This window comes from Meles meles, chromosome 13 (genome assembly GCF_922984935.1).
Source record: "Meles meles chromosome 13, mMelMel3.1 paternal haplotype, whole genome shotgun sequence".
NCBI lineage: Eukaryota > Metazoa > Chordata > Mammalia > Carnivora > Mustelidae > Meles > Meles meles.
This window is the reverse complement of record NC_060078.1, coordinates 78,609,388-78,626,495: the sequence shown is the minus strand read 5'-3', so window position 1 is coordinate 78,626,495 and position 17,108 is coordinate 78,609,388. Positions and strand designations below refer to the sequence as shown.

The following is a 17,108-nucleotide window of genomic DNA, read 5'->3' as shown; positions in this document are numbered from 1 at the left end:
GGACCAGTCCTACTGCCCCAGGATCCCCCCAGGGACGACAACTGGTCCCACACACAGCACCCCTGGGGACCAGCTCTGACCTGGGGGACCGCAGTACTTTGTGGAGCAGCTCCTGCGGGATTTTCCGGAGGTGGATCTGCGTCCCCACCAGAGGGACCAAGTTCATTTCCAGCCACTTCTCACAGGCAGTGGTGAGCTGTTCTTCCTTATACTGAGGACAAGAAAAACCAATGGGTTAAGAGATCCTGAACTCCCAGCACCCTCTGCTGGCCCGTGACGACGCTACAAGCGGGCTCCCGGGCATGTCCTGCTATAGACACACTCAAACCTTTTCTTCCAAACACATAAAATGCAGCAGATAACATGTTTGGAATGTTTGCTATGCTGCCGGCCCTGCACCAAGTTGATTTAAGTAAATCCTCACCACAGTCCCATGTGGTCGGTTCCTTATTATCCCCATTTTTACTGATGGAGAAACTGAGGCCCCAAGATTGCTGCTCTTGCCAACGATCCAAAAACTAGCAAGTGGCAGAGCTGGGAGCAAACCCTGGTGGTGTGACCACAGGGTGGCACGCTGAAACCACTGATCGTGGAAGGGCCTGCAGGGTGTACCCCACAGGGAGGCTGGTGGGGAACATTTTTCCAGGGACAGGGTCCTGGACAAGTTCTTACTACCCCTTGCATGTCCGCGGAGTGACAGTCCTTCCCAAGCCAAATAGTGGCTGAGAAATGCCGACCAGAACGCAGAGATGCTGCCCACAGAGTGATGTTCTAGTGCCTGATGGAGCAAAGGTGAGGGCACTGCGTTGTCTTTGACAAAAGAGGCAGTGAGTGCCTTCTTCGAGGCGATCACAAGGGCACTCTGACATGCCGATTATGCGCAGACCGAACTTGACAGTCAGATGGACCTGTTTCCAGGTCAATGGCGGCCTCACAGAAGGAGGCTGGGATCGGATGGACCCTGCTCTGTTTGCTCCCCTCCTTGGGTCTCAGTGTTCTCCTCTGATAATGTGACCTTTATGATGACATCATTTATTCCCAGTACTGACACAGCGACTGGCCCCAGGCAGGGAGACACACATAATTTCACCTGACTGGTCCTGGAACATTGTCTGCTATTTTGCTGAGAAAGGCTGTGCTTTTATTTGTCCTCCTAATTTTTAAGGCTTTTTAATTTCTCTCTTTTTAAAAAAAATTTCTCATTTTAAAAAAAAATTTGGTTTTAAAATGTCGTTTTAAACTAAAGTGATTTTTAAAATTGTTTCCTTGGCAAAATAAAATATTGGTACCAGTTAAGTGGGTGCTTTCAGATAGATAGATATATATATTTTTTTGAGCTGGGCCTGGTGGGTAAAATCCCAGAACCTGAGGTGCTCCCGAAGTTCCCCAGGTGTGATGAGCTCCGTCCAGGTTATCCTCACCTTGCAGCCGGCCAGGTAGAAGTCCTTGATGGTACTTGGCATAAGTCCATTCATCATCATGGCCACACACCTGCAGAGAGAGAAATGTGGTTCTTGGAGACCCCCAGGCAGAGAAGCTGGCAACCCCAGAGGTTTGCATCAACTGCAGGATGGTGGCAGGGGTGGAACCGAGGTGTGGAAGGTGCTGGTCCTGCCGCCCACCAAGCCCTGTGTTCCTCAGGAGCTGGCTTTTGCCAGTGAGACACCTGAGCAGAATTCGCGGGGCTTGGAGTTGGGGTACAGAAATTGGTGCTCCAGGAGGCTGACACGTTCACGTGTGCCCCCCTTCTCACTCTCATACTCATTGGCCAGGCTGGACTGGACTGATCAGGCTTCCCCAGACTGGGGGACACAAAGCAAGCCTAAAGCATGCACATACGTCTACCCACGCAGCAAGCAGGATCACAGTCGTGCCATTGCAGGTTTGCGACACACGAAACCAAGGAACAGTACCAGTTGGAACCTTTAGGCACACCCCCGCCCCCGAAGACGGGCGGCCTCGGCGGTGTGGGATCCAGACCTAAGCAACCATCGGGGTGATTCTGCACTTGGTCGGGAGCTCAGCCAAGATGGTCTTTGAGGTCTCATCCGGCACCTGGATTTGTGATGCTCTCAGAGTGACCCAGGGCATTTCTGTTCCACTATACACCACTTCCCACACACACCTATGTACTGCCCACCTTGGCCACACACACACACACACACACACACACACACACACACACACACTGAGGCGTGTGTGCCACATCCTGGCCAACTGTACCATCAGCCTCTCAAAGGCAGGTGAGAGCCAGCCCAGTGGCGTGCCAGGCCCACCTGGATCCTACCTATGACACCCACCACAGTTATCTGGGGAATCTTGAGCAACCGAGGCAGGCCGAGGTTTGCTCATCCCGGTAATGAGGGCTTGTTATCTCCAAAGCCCTTGCTACTCTGACCTTTAAAGTAAGTCGGGGAGTGGAGGAAGGAAAATGAAGGACCTGTCATTCTTCGCTCAGCCCCAGATTGCCAGGGCTACGGCTGAGAGTGAGCTGCGGCTAAGAATTTGGGCCCGAGGGAGGGCAGCCAGGGCTGATAGAGGCTGCAGACCCGGCTCCAAGAGGGAGGCGGACCTTCCAGCTTTCAGGTCAGAGATACCAGAGCACCAGGAATCAGGAAGCTTGGTGTCGTTCTCATTACGGTGAAGCGGAGCTGCAAACGGGTGGTGCAGACCATGCGACGGGGCATGGGAAATCCCAGCAAGAGCCAGACCTTCAGCCCCAGTGGAGTCAGCCCCAGAGCCCACACGACCCAGCTCTGCCTGCGCCTCTGGTCTCCCACCTCCTACAGCCACCCACCCTGCAGATCGGGCCAAGCTGACATGCTGGAGTGTCTCTTCCAGACTCTGGTCCCCTTGGCTGTCACGTCCAAGCCTCTGAGAGCCTGCGTCCCTCAGCTCACATGGCGTCTGCCTCCCCAATAAGGCTTCTTGAGACTCCTGATCATGTGTCTGGCTGGAGTCATTTCAGATGCCCCAAGAATGAGATACTGGCTCAAAACTGTCTTTGGGGTGGAATCTGGCTGTCTGGAATCTACAGAAATTGACCTGAAACTGGCACAAGTCTGGAGAGGGATCCTGCCCTGCCCTCTCCAGGGCAGCTGATGTCCTCTCTTGACCAGGACAGGAAGTTCTTGCATTCTTTCATTTCCTCAGATAAAGATCCTGAGGCAGAGAGTGGAACAAGCCAGACGGACCGTTGCTGCCTTGAATCCCCTCTCTGTGTGCAATCGCCTCAGGTGTTATGAAATCGGACGATACCAGCTCGGTGCTCGGGATGTGAGCGCAGGAGGCGCACATCCCAGGAAAAGCCCAAGGGAAGGGACAAAATATTCTAGAAAAAATGAATCCCATTAACAATTTTCCATTTGGTTCACTTACCCTTTCATAAATGTTACTGGAATGGAGCAATATTACAGGATACAGTAAAGGGGAGCTCTAAGAACTGTTCTGGTTAATCACAGGGACCTGTTTACTTGAAATTAATCATACATAACACAAAATGTTCCGTTTGGGATCCCCATCCTTCATTCCACTTTGCTCATTTCCTGTGCCCTGGAGACCTGTGGGGCAGGAAGCTCTAGAGAGCGGGACTCTGTCCCTCTGGTCCTCACTGTTCCCAGTGTCCTGAAGACACCCGAGGCATCGTTCATAAAGGAGCAGATGACTGAATGTGTGTTGGAACAAAATGACCGGTCACTGGCCCCCAGCAAACCCAGCCTCACTAAGTGCCCTGGGGAGAAGGAAGGCTTCAGTCTGTGGCAATGGTGACGTCACCACCTCACCTGAGCAAAGCAGAAACGGACAGTGTTGGGGTCCATGTTCTGTGGCCCCTCGACCTCCTGTCCTACAAGTGCCGGCCGCTCTCCTGTGGCCTTGAGCAAGTCACTCACCTCACGAGGGCTCAGTTTTCTTGTCTGTGAAGTGGACATAGTCATGTACCACCTCCTAGGACTGCAGGGAGGATGAACGAGGTCACCCTGGCCAGGAGCTGAGGGCAGTGACTGACGATGCCCGATGTTCCCGCTCAGAGCACAGCCCCTCAACCCCGACAAAGTCCTGGAAATAGGGCAAATGTAATGAGCCCCATTTCACAGCTGAGACCACTGAGGCACTTGAAGAGCAAGGAACAGCTACCACAGGGCTGAGCACAGCCCCGGCTGCTCACACCCCAGGTTGCTTTTGGCTCTGCAGAAAAAGTCTAACAAAAACTGGGAGCCTGAGTGGCTCGGTCAGTTCAGTGTCTTGATTTTGGCTCTGGTCATGGTCTCAGGGTTGTGGGGTCCAGCCCTGTGTCAGGCTCTGCACTCAGCACGGCGTCTGCTTGGGATTCTCCCCCTCCCTTTCCACTCCCGCCCTGCCCCCAACCAATCAATCAAATCTTTAAAAAAAAAAAAAACAAAAAAAAACTGGGAGTCTCTGAATTTTAGCCCCAGAGCTTCATTTCACCCGCACACCTTCCGCACCCACACTTTCTCCCGATGCCCATGGACCCAGGCAACCGTCGGCAGGTTGATCAAGCTTTCACATTCCACGCCGATCCACGGTAAACACCTCCTGGTTCTCCCAGCTTGGGGCTCCTGACAGGCAGCCCGGGTAGGCCAGCGGGGTCTGAACTCCCAGGAGAAAGGCTGTGCCCCCAAATGGGCAGCCAGATTGGTGGGTCATTTGGGCTTTGATCATTGCATTTTTCTCTCTTCTGAAAGATCTACAATGACCGTGTATAACATTTTTAAGAATAAAAATGTTATACACAAAGAAAAACCAGCGGGAAGAGTAAATCCAGACGTGAAAGGTCAGCGTATTTTCAGTCCGCCCGCGGAGGTGTGTGCACTCAGTGAGAGGCTTGTCAGTGACAAGTGAGCTCCATGAAACGGACAAGCAAGCAGGGTGGGTGGCCCGGGGGAGGCTGGAAGGAGCTCGCTGCTGGGGCGGTGAGCTCAGCACATGGGAGTTAGGGCCTCGGTTCCTCTGCAGACTCACAGCTGTGCTCGGTGCAGAGAAACCCAGTGGTCCTCGCCCACGGAAGAGAAACGGTCTATGAATGGGCCGGGAGGCCCCCCTCTACCTCGCCCAGGGCTGGCCCAGGCCCGGCGCCTTGCCAGGCTTCTCACCTTTGAAACAGGCTGCTGAACTGGAGAATGTGCGCGGAAGCCAGCACGCCCAGCACGTCGTCCGTGTTTATCTCCACCTTGCTCAGGTACAGGTTCTTCAGGGCCGTGGCGAAGGCTGGGTGAGCAGCAGCCGAGAGAGAGCCGTCATCTTGGGGCTCTGTACCCTGCGTCCCTTACCTGTGGGTGCCCTCCCCGCTGGACATTCAAGTGTCCTGGGGCTGCCCGGGCAGAGGTGCCCTTAGAGGAAATGCACCTGCTCGGCCCTGAGTGCAGATCCAGCCCGGACTCCCACCCTCCCCAAAGGAGTGGAGGATGAAGCCCAAGAAAAGGCAGCTCCTGCTCAAAGAACGCTGCCCTAATCCCATCCTGGCGTCTGTGCCTCGGGGGTCCTCCGTGACCCTGGGCCCTGTGTGCTGTGCAGGGAGGGGACTGCCCCAGAATGTACAAACACTGTGTGCACGTGCATGCGCTTTGTTCTTGGAGAGGACGCTTAGCTGCCAGCAGACTTTCCTCAGAGTCTTCAAAAAGGCTAAGGACGCCTGGCAAGAGCCGGGCTGATGTCATATCGGAGAACTGAGCTCCTGTGACCCGGGAGCGGAGGGATGGGGCTTATTCTAAGTCCGTCTACCTGGTCCCATTCAGCATGGCAGCCCGGCCCTGTGCTCTCCGAGGACAACCGGCCTGGCCGGGGCTTTCGGGGGCTGGTGTCCTGACCTGCGGGTCCGCAGACCGTGACAGCACGCAGCTGCCTTAAGACAGCCGTCTGTCTCTGTTTGCAGGTGGCAGGCTGGGGTGGGAGAGGGTGAGCCCCGCGAGGGAGGGGCGTGTCCACAGCTACCCGGGGAGGGCAGGCCGAGGGCTTCCCTTTCGTCGGGTGGGTCTGACCCAACGCCTGTTGCTTTCTTCCTCCTCGGCATCCTCCACGCCTGTCTTCCAGGGATGAGCACCTCTCTCTAGCACCTTCTCTGCTCCGCTCAGCCATCTTCAACAAGGGAGGACTGAGCACCGTGTGCTACTTGTTTCTTGTTCTATTGTTTCTAAATCTAGCAGGGCTGCAGGCCCCCTGGCATTTCAGCACAAGAGGACAGGCGGGACTTACCAACTTTAGTGACCAGGGGGTCATTGATCTTCAAGGAAATGATCATCTTCTTTATGGGGGGTCTTTCCTTGACATTCCCACGCAAGTGGGCTGGTAAAGGAAACAGAATGGGGACAGTCAGGACCCGACAGTTGTGGTGAATTGTGTAGGATACAGCGTGAGGACCCCTGGCCCTTTGTACAACCTTGACGTTGGCATTCCCCACACCACGTGTTGTTTCTGCTTGCTTGTTTAGGGGATGCTTCTTTGAAGTGATTCTTTATTTAGAAACAGCTGAAGACTCCCAAGGAGTGGCAAAGCCAGTTCGGAGCTCTCGTGCCCTCTCGGCCGCCTTCCCCGCTCATCTTACTGAGCCACCACGGCGGCCAGAGCTGGGAAACGGATGCTGTCAGTGCTCGAGATATTTTGTACTGGCCCCTGCCCCTCTCCCCTCTCCTCCCTCTCCTTCTTCAGGCCATGAGCAGTTGGAGGGCAAGAGCTGGGCCTTGTTATCTCTGCGCCCCCAGGCCTCAGCCCAGACCTGGTAGGAGATGGGATGACAGAGACCACCTGCTAAAGGGTGAGCTTGGGACAGACGCAACCGACTAGTAGCTGTCAGAACATTGCCCCACAGACGCCCAAGGACCCCCGTCATTAAGGGCTCCCAGGAGGCAGGGAAGGGGCTGCCTGGTTCACCACCCACCTCCCCCGACCACTCACACTTATTCTGAAATGTGAGTTATAACACCTACGGCTCTCGTGTCTCCAGGGACATCCCAAGCCTTTGGCACAAAGCCAAAGCCCTCCAACAGACCCAAGACTACTAGTCTCTGGCTCACTGGACCCCAAAACTGCCTTCTTGTTGTTCCACAGAAGAGCCACAGGGCTCCATCCCTCCCCCATCAGAGACCCACCTGGCTCCACGTGGAAGGTAGCACCCCACCCCTACCTTCCCCCTAAGTGGCTTTACTTTTCCTCCCAAACCCACCGTTACCACCACCTGCTGCCACGGCACGTCTCTGTTGGGCGGGCACACTGGATGCTTCCTCGCCGCTCCCTCCCCAGGCCTGGACACGGCCTTGCACACACTGGTCCTCAGTAAACGTCACCCCAATTACCAGAATGAGGGGACTCTAACAGAAGTTAGAGCCTCCCGAGCTCAAGGTTCTGGGTGATGAAAAATGACACGAAGCAGGATCCAAGAAAGGATGTCACACGGCGAACCACAAAGACCACAGAGCAAAGGGAGAGAACAAACATCCATCCCGTCGGGAAAGCAGGGCTGCTGAGTCTCCCCTCATCGCGCTCACGGCACCTGGCTCCGTCCACACTCCCATTCAGCAATTATTTATTGAGCATCTGCGGAATGTCAGGCCCTGTTCTCCGCTCTGACTCCTTGTCCGGGATTTCAGGACCGCCTCCCGCCGGCACGCAGCACTCTGTCGCTCACCCGCCCTGGGGCACAGACGAGGTCTCCGGAGGTGGTAGTTCGTATCACGACAGATCATGCTGCTTCTCACGCTTTGTCATTATTTTGGGTTGCCTTGTCCATCCCCCAGCCCCCGACGCCGAGTTCCTGCGCAACGCCCAGGCTAAATTAAGCGCTCAACATTTGTTGAGGGAAGAAAGGAAAATTATCTGCTAGGTCAGAGTCAGTGGAAGTCAGAATTTCAGCACAGACTCTGTTTCACCAAAAACCTCAAAATCGAACAGGAAAGTAATAATTCAGTCATGTGCTTCGGAAGTACTCTGAAACCAAGTAGTTCCTTTTTAGTAAAAGAGTACCATTTCCTTTTGGGGGTTCCTCCTAGAGAATAAAGGGGTCCTGGGGGGCACCTGGGGGGCTCAGTGGGTTAAGCCTCTGCCTTCGGCTCAGGTCATGATTCCAGGGTCCTGGGATCGAGCCCCACATCGGGCTCTCTGCTCAGCAGGGAGCCTGCTTCTCCCTCTCTCTCTGCCTGCCTCTCTGCTACTTTGGATCTCTGTCTGTCCAAAAAAAAAAAAAAAAAGAATAAACGGGTCCCGCCGAAGCGCAGCTCATCCCGGACTCTCGGTGTCAGGAACGCGAGCAGCTGGAACAGCCGTGTGTGGCCCGGGCAGGGACGCTGGTGCGGGGCTGCCTCTGCACAGCGCCCACCGCTCCAAGACGGCAGCGCACAAGGCAGTAGCTGTGAGACCATCTAAACTGTCGTTGTGAGGCACGTCCTGCTTTCACAGGAGCACAAAGTCTGGTGGCCGCGTCCACGGAACAGCACGGGCACACAGTTCCCAGGACCAGATGCAGACCCTGAGCCTTCTGACGGTGTGGACAGCGGGGGGTCTCATCTCTGCACCTACGCGGTTGCCCCCCCCCAGGCAGGCCCAGCCTCCAGCAGGGGGCTTGGAGCCGACTGGCTGTGTTAGCAGGGCCCAGTCTTTTCAGTGAGACCCTTCTAGAATGACAAAGATCAATGTGTTAACAGTAACTCCATCTTCTCTTTCCAAATTCTCTTGCTTTTCAATACATTCATGTCTGGATCTCCATGTCCTTTCCTTGGGTGCCTGGGGAGTGTTCCGACCTGAGCACAGGGGACATGGAGGGAGGAGCTTGGTCCCACTCTCAAAGACACCGGGACAAACGCTTGGAAAGAGCAAAGGAGATTGTGGAGTGAGTGTGAAGGTCGTCCCAGTGCTGGGGGAAAGCCGCAGCCTGCTCTCAGTTCCCAGCTCAGTGGGGAAGGGCTGAGTCAGAGGCCTTGTGGCCGGGCTGATTCCGGCTGGCAGCCGGGCTCTCTCTCCAGGCTCAGGGTGCGGCAGCAGCTGGGGGGCTGGCCAGCCTGTCTGGCTCTGGAATAACAGAGCTTCTGCTGCCACATCCTGGAAATGCAGCCTTCTCCTGACTGGCCTGCTGGTTGGCTTTGGAAACCTTGAACTTTCCATAGTACCTGTTTAGAGATGTCCTGAAACGATGCCCATCTGTTCCCCAAAGAAGGCTGTATGTCCGGAGAAGAATTTAGGGACAAAGAGGGGAGCCCAGGGGTTACTAGAGTTGAAAAAGGAGGAAAGGAAAGAAAGAAGTGGCCCAAATACGTTACGTAATGACGCGAAGTTAAGAAAAGAGAAACCAAAGGAAACATAACCTCGACATTCCCATGAAACCTCTAACCAGCATCCTGGGCCAGATGTCAAAACTATGCCCTCCTTCCAGAGAGCCGTTCAGAAGACTCAACACAACTGTTTGCTCCTCTCAGAGAAGTAGGTAGAGTCTCCATTTCTGCTGGCTGGGCAGGATTGGGTTGTTATGAGAAAAATAAATGACATCTCCTAAGCACCCAGTATGCGCCAGGCATCGTTCTAGAACCTCTCAGCTCTACTATTTCCAGGCTTCAACACAGCATAGTGAGAACGATTATTCCCATGTTATAGCTGCAGACCAAGGTTAAATCTATGATGAGGTCACACCATGGGCTTTGTTCGTATCTGCCAGAGTGACCTTGGTCCCCAGAGAGATGACCAAACGCCAAGCTGGGGACCCTCAAACCAGACGGCATTTGGAGCTCTATTGAGGGCACCCCTAAAAAAATACCTCTCAGAAGCCTCTCCAGTTCCTTTGTGGGGCTTGTGGTCCCCTGGGCCAGGGCCATCAGGAAGAGCTTGGCCAAGGTCTCAGACTGGAAAAGCTGGGGCTGGTGCAGTTCCCATTTGGAGCCCAGACATGTGAGAATCACGTCTACGGAGAGAATGCCATGGTGAGTAAGCGGTTTCATGGTGCCCCTTCCAAGAGACCCGTCAACTCCCACCCACCATCTCGTCACAGTCACCGAGCAGATGGGCAGGTGGCTTTGCTGGGCTGCTCCAGAAACAAAGCCATGAAGACTACGTGGGCCTCAGGTCCCTCACTGGCTCCCAGCAGATACAGTGAGCAGCCTCACAAGGTAACGTAGATGGAGAAAAGTCTCCAAGAGCAGCTGACCCATAGCTGTAGAACTTTGGAGGCACATGGGCTGCCCTCCAGCTGGGGAACTGGAACGGCTTCACGGGGAAGGGACACTGGCTGGGACACGTTTGGGGATCTCACCATGCCTTCTCGTTACAGGAATTCTCACCCGTGGCACTCTTTGTATTTGGGGCCGCGTACTTCTCTGTCATGGGGCTGTCCTGTGCCTTGTAGGTTACTTAGCCACATCCCCGGCCTCTACCCACAGGATGCCAGGAACACCCTCCCCACTAAGTCGTGACGACCCCGAATGTCTCTAGGCATCGCCAAATCTCCCCTGGGAAGGGACCTCGCGACCCAGTCCCCTGTTGAAGCTACTGGCCACTGGTGCTTAGTTCTCGGCCACCTGAAAAGGGACAGCCAAGTGCAGCTCCAAGGCCCATCCCCAGGAGGCAGAGTCCTTGTGAGCCTCACTTTCCTCGAGGGAATGGGGAGCCCCAGAAAGCCCAGCTCACAGGTGTGAAACAGGATTACAGAGTAAAGGAGGCTTTTTGCAAACTGGAAGGGGCTTTATGCACAGGCTTCATCTCATCCTTGGACAGCACAGGTCACTGAAGAGAGAGCCTTTGACAGGAGGCCAGATGGAGGATCCAAGGGTATAGCTGGTCAGGTGAGGCGGGAGGGGCCGTGGGCAGGAGACCTCTGCAGGCTGAACTCCTGTCAGCGCAGAGCTGGGGGAGGAGGGTGGTGCTCGCCCATCCCCCCAAACCCTTACTTAACCTTAGTGTTGGGTAAGACCTTGAGAGCCACGAACCCCATCGACTTGTTAATGGCCTTGCCATTACTTTGCCTGCGTGAGCTCAGGCACCTGTTTGCTCTCTTGTCGTGAACACTGTGATTCACCAGCCCTATGGTACTGTTTCAGGCTGGGTTCAGAATGTGGGCTCGCATCTCAAATCTCGGGTCGCCTCTGGTCATGCTGCGCTAGAACGAATCCCACCCGTTAAGGTGATTTTAGGCAGGAGCAGCATGGAGAAAGTGTGTCTCCTCCCCGGACACCCACCGCTGCCTTTACAGGGCACATGCATGGGAGACGTCACTCCCAATCCCAGAGGTCTTTTCCCTAAGCCGGGAGATGTTCTCAGACTACTTCTCAGGACCTCCAGTCAATCAGAACCCACAGGCAAGAAGAAATCAGTTAGCCTCCCCTGGGGAAGAAGGCTGGCTCTGACCTCAGGCAGCTTATCTTAAAAAAAAACTCCTTTAAGGGGGCACCTGGGCAGCTCAGTCAGTTGAGCGGCTGCCTCTTGATTTCGGCTCAGGGCATAATCGCAGGGTCAAAAGATCGAGCCCCACATCCTCTGCGCTCAGCAGAGAGCTTGAGGATTCTCTCCCTCTATCCCTTTCCTCTCCCTCTCTAGAATAAACAAACAAATCTAAAAAAAAAAACAAAAAACAAAAAACCGACCAACCAACCAAACAAACAAACAAAACCCTCCTTTACAGAGCAGAACGGGCCAGGCCTGGTGAGGTTCAGTGAGCCTTTTCCCAGCAGAACAGACCTAGCCTGGTTCCTCATTCTCAATCAGGAAAGTCCTCTTGGACAAGTGCAGAGGTGATGTCCAGCTCATGACTGGTTAGAGCGAAAAGAGACAGAGAAGAGCCGCCCATGCTTGATGGGGCTTCTGTTTAGTCTTCAGTCCAAACGCTATTTATTTACATCAGCATGTTTGTCTTCCCTGTGGCCATTAGCATATGAAAATGTGTTTTGCCAAGCCTGGTTCCATTCATCATCCCGTGGTGTGTCTGACAAATATTTACAGCGCCTGTTTGTAGTTACACGGTGTGCAGTGGACAGAAACTGGGACTTACAGACCAGTGACCTGGCCTAGCGTCTGGTTTCCTTCTCTCGAAACCACAGCTGGCCCCGAGTGCAGTGGCATTTGATCGATCCACTGGTGACAAGCACTCACCTGCCTCCCCACTTCGGATGGTCTTGTTCTTCAAGTTCCCCGAGAAAATTTTCTGGATTTGTGAAATGCATAACCTCGAGGGAAAATACAAACAGAAAATTCAGGAGTTAACACTGACCTTCGCCAGCTGCCACATGCATCATTCCAGTGGAAGTGTCCCTAAGGCATCCATTCATCTAGCTTAGGTCTAGTCTTAGGTCACCATTTGTCTGCTGGTTTGATCATCTGTAAGCTCTGTGGTTGGCTCAAAACACCCATTCCCGTTTTCAGTTTGCCGATAGGCTTTCCCGAGAAGGTAGTCGGGATTATATCCAGTTGCCTGGATGACTCCCCTCTCGGGGAGTGTCTAAAACAATGTCTAGTATAGAGTAAGTATTCCATAACCATCTGCGAGAGAAAGCAAGAGAGGGTTCCGGGCCCTTCTGGGAAGTGACTCACCGACACTTCTGTTTAGGGGACGTGCACGCCGCAGTCTCGAAGTGTCCAGAAACTAAACTCAGATTTCATGCCAAACCAACCCTGCTCTTTCTCCAGCAAATGGTACCACCAGCTCCCAGTTGCCCAGGCCAGCAGGCTGACTGTTGTCACATCAGATCACTCGCCTAGATCTGACAAATAGCAGATGTCCCTGCCCCCTTCCTGCTGTGAGCCGCATCCAAGCCATTATTATCTCCCTGAAATCGTGGCCAGTCTCCAGTCTCCAGGAAGCTCCCCTCGGATATACCCTTGATGCCGCAGCTTGAGAACCCTGTGCGACACACATCTGCTCTCGCCTCTCTCCTGCTGAGAATCCTTCCATGTCTTCCTGGGGCTCTTGGAGGAAGCCCGCACGGCTCAGCATGGCTCGAACCTCTACGATCGCTGTTCCAGCCCTTCTCAACAGCCTGAAACCACCATCTCTCACTTTCATTCTCTTGGACCCACAGCATCCGCTGCCCTGAGTGCTGTCCTCCCGACCTCGTCACTTGATGAGCTACTCCTACTCACCCTCCTAGGTAAGCTCAGCTGTGGCTTTCTCTGGGGAGACCAAGCGAGTGGTCCTTCCACTGACCGCCCTGGAACTCCCCCCATCGAAGTTCCTTCTATTGTGTCTTGTGGTCACCTGATTGATTGCTCATGCGTCCTCCACTCAAGGCTCTGCATTCCACAAAGACAGATCTGGCATTTGTTTGTTGCTGGAACCCCAGCCTGGGCACTATGCAAGTGCTCAGTAAGTATCTATTCCATGATTGAATGATGACAAAGGTAGGATACCTTCTCATGAACACGGCCTTCATCCCGTTGAGCAAGGACATGAAACTCAGTTTGAGTCACATAGTCCCAGCTTGAAGACAGTCCATCCCAAGAAAGCCAACTGGCCAAAGGACACTGGATGACCACATCTGGTCCGTGTCACTCTTGCCATGCTGTTTTCCAAGGGTTCCAAGAACCCCCGTGGCCAGGGTACACAGAGGGGGGCCTGGGTGGGGGAAACCACGTCCAGAATAACATTGACCACAATCTGCCCTTTCCAAGTGGAGAGGGTAAGCTACTAGTGACTCAGCCCCAGGAAGGCAGTGAGAGCTTGAGGTATTTACCCAACAGGAGTAGTGGACCTGACCCAAGCTAGCCTCAATCCTTCTGGTGGCTTGGGTCACACGTCTAGTAAGAGTTGGCCAAGGTCAGGGGTTCAGACTGTGATCTCAAAATGGAGCAACGGACTTTGGAAACTATGGGCAATGCCCATGAGCTCAACAACCCTCACAAACATCAGTGTCATCGGCTGAACCAGACAACAGAAGTAACCTCATTGCCTCCTCCTGGTGTCATGGGTCCTCGCCAAGATATACCATCTATCATGCGGCCTCTGCGGATTCCAAGGGCTAGGTTTATTTTAGGACCCTTGGAAAAGTTAATGGACTAAATGGCATCTGTGAGCTGTCCTCTTCATTCTTTGGGACTAGACAGCCTGGGATAAAGTAGCACGTGGGAAAACTGGGAGCATGCTATTAGGTTGGGGACTCACTCTCCCCAGTCATGACCCATGATGGAGAAACAAGAGGGGGAGGGAGAAATTCTCTATGTGTCTCATGGATGGAAGGACTTCCTGCAGCAAACCATCCAAAGGCTTTTGGCTTAATACTGGTAAGTCCGACTTGATGTCCTGCCCTTGACTTTGAGTTTGGCCATGTGGCTTGCCTTGACGTTAGCGGATGTGATGTGGCTGGAAGTTTGGAAAGCACCTGTGCCCCTGGGCTTGCCTTTGTCCTCTGCCATGACCAGCATGAGAGCACGCCCAGTGAGTCAACCATCTCAGGAGGAAGACGAGAAGAGCCTGGGTCAGCTGACCACCAGACCCATGAGTGATCAGCCTTCCCAGAGTACGTCCTTGCCCCAGCCGGCCTCTGGACCCACGGCTTCCTAGCGTCACCAAGGACAGAGGCGCACTGTGCCACCTGTGTGTGTAGGCCAGGTGCCTTGCTTTGGGGGAAGGTGGTAAAAGGCAGAATGAAACATGGGCTGGCAAGAGGACAGGGCCGGCACACCCCAAAATGAAATCACCAGGGCCATTAACTAAAACTTGCTCAGGCGAAGAAAATCTCCATTTACAGATCATCTACTGTTCGCTAGACATGGCGCTAAGTGTTTGCAAGGTACCGGCTGATTTAATCCTCAAGATAACGCTTCCAGAAAGATGCTCTTATCACCACTTCACAGGTGAGGAAACTGAGGCTCAGGGAGGATACTCCGCTGGCTAACGGTTACAGAGTTAGTAAACGGAGGAGAAGGAACTCTAACCCTGTCTGACACGTTACTTGTAATAGTCCTGATACCCGGCATGACGGCCAGCACCCTCTGTTTTCTGAGCCTTGCCTCTCAGGCCACCCCCAACCCCCAGCTTAGCTCAGCGATCGCACAGACCAAGTCCCGGAGACGTCCGCTCCTACTGCCCAGCCAAACTCATCAGCTTTCCGGATCAGTTTGCTCATACTCCCGCCACGAAGGAACACCATGCATTTTAACCCTAAGACTTCTTCAAGGCCCTAACCAGACAAAAAAGAAAATAAATAGACGATAGAAAATAAATTCAAAATAGTTTAAGGCTATTGCCTCAAATGGCAACTCACAGCACTCACCTTTTCTGATCTGGGGTCATCCAAGAATTAAGGCGCCAACCACAGATGGATTTAATTGACCCAAGTGTGTGGAGGAGAGTTGGCGGGGAGGGGGTTGGGGATTGGAGCAGGGCTGGCCTGGGGGTCTAGAAAGGAAAGAAGGGGCTACTGGCTCAGACAACAGGGAGCAAGCAGCTTCTCTGTGTCCAGTGCTTTCCGGGGCACAGGCCGTGTGCTCACAAGCCGGGTACCACCAGCCCAGGGGGGAGAGGGCACCAAGTAAAGTTCAAAGCACCAGGGAAGTGACTTCTTCCTTCTGCATTGGGGTCTGGCTCCATGTCCCAGGAGAGACCAGAAAGAACTTGTCACAGGGAGGAGTGCTAAGCCAGCGGTTAGAATGCCTTGGGAAGGAGGGAGGAGCCAGCTTGTCACACACGGGGTGTCGCAGACATCTCAGACATCCTCAGGGGAACTGGTGACCCTGAAGGCTGGTGCCAACAGCAGCCCAGATGAGCCCATCTGCCCAGGTAGAGCAGCCCAACTACGGCGGGGGGGGTCCTTCCCAGAAATGCTTGTCTCCCCCCACCCCGGGGAGGCAGTCCTGGCCACCATGGCCTTTGATCACCCTACCTGTCTGGGTTCTTCAAAATTTCTTCAAAGTCCACGTTCAAAGCCTTGCACATCTGGGAAAGTCCCAGCAGGTCCCCGGAGAAAGCCTCTCTGGGAAAACGCCACCGGTTGGTCGAGCCAACCATCCGGCGCTCCAGCCGAGCTCTGTGCTGCTTGGGAGGCAAAGGAAAGCAGAAAGTCCTTTTTGAACCTCTCCCAAAGGCCAGGTTTTCCAATGTGTACATCAGAAAGAAAATCAAGACACATCTGAAAACACTGGCTGATTTTCAAACATGGCCAGGGGTTCTCAGGAGTCATCCTCTCAAGGCCAGTATCGTACTCAGTAGACAGAGGGGTTCAAGGAACATAGTAATTAGGATCTAGAACAGAACAGAAGTTTCCAGAGACAACAGGTCAGGAAGCAAGATTGTTTCTTTGCGGGTGGTGCTCAGGAGCCCACAGGGCGGGGGGGAGGGGCAGGATAACATTTCGAGAGACTCTTCCTTACGTGTTTATCCTCACTGGGGATTCGGAGAGACACCAAACTGAGAGATTCTAGGTGGGGACTGCTTTTCTCTCTTCTTGTCGTAAAAGACACAAAATGTAACATTTACCGTTTTATCCATTTCCTGGCATACCACTGAGTGGCATTTGGTACATTTACAAAGTGGCACAGCGATCACCACCATCCAATTGGGAGCATTTTCGTTCCCCCAAAAGGAAACCTTATACCCATGAAGACCTCATTCCTAACCCTTCCCCCGGCTCCTGGCAACCAGTCGTCTGCTGCCCGTTTCTGTGCATTCGCTCTGCGGGATGTTTATATTAATGGAATCGGACAACACGTGGGCTTTAGCCTTGGCTCCTTTCCCTTGGCATCATGTTTTCCATGTTCGTCCCTGTGGGAGCAGGTATCAGAACTTCATTCCCTGTTAGGGCTGAATACTATTCCAGCATGTGGAGAGACCACATTTTGTCTGTCCAACCAGCATCTCATGGACACTTGTGTCCTTTCCACCTCTTGGTGACTGTGAAAAACGCTGCTGTGAATGTTTGTGTACAAGTTCTTGCTTGAACACCTGTTTTCAATTCTTTGGGGTCTATACCCAGGAGTGGACAGCTGGGCCACTGGGCAGGGACTTTGACTTAGATTTTTCCTTGAGGTCCTAGGGCCTCAGCAGCCTCCTTAAGGGAACGGTAGAAGGTTCAGCGTGGCTGGAAGCCTCAGACTTGGTGGCTCGAGGAAAGCTAGCCAGGGAAGGTGTACCATGAGGGACCCGGAGATATGGGTGTGGTTGTCCCTAAGCCAGGCCAGTCCCTGGCAGG

The 17,108-nt window shown here is 53.8% G+C and overlaps 1 protein-coding gene across 2 annotated transcripts in view; it reads right to left on the bottom strand.

The window, feature by feature from the left end:
* Nucleotides 1-17,108, bottom strand: part of BTBD16 (BTB domain containing 16) — a 42,900-nt gene that overhangs the window by 24,373 nt on the left and 1,419 nt on the right. Inside the window, exons 3-9 of one of the 2 annotated variants that reach the window (XM_046028019.1) lie at nucleotides 15,804-15,955; nucleotides 12,079-12,152; nucleotides 9,755-9,898; nucleotides 6,211-6,300; nucleotides 5,112-5,226; nucleotides 1,422-1,491; nucleotides 81-211 (exon numbers count right to left, since the gene is read on the bottom strand). In XM_046028019.1, the coding sequence (XP_045883975.1) occupies nucleotides 81-211; nucleotides 1,422-1,491; nucleotides 5,112-5,226; nucleotides 6,211-6,300; nucleotides 9,755-9,898; nucleotides 12,079-12,152; nucleotides 15,804-15,955 (776 nt within the window). The remainder of the gene's footprint in view (nucleotides 1-80; nucleotides 212-1,421; nucleotides 1,492-5,111; nucleotides 5,227-6,210; nucleotides 6,301-9,754; nucleotides 9,899-12,078; nucleotides 12,153-15,803; nucleotides 15,956-17,108) is intronic. The other variant, XM_046028018.1, reaches the window with a different exon arrangement.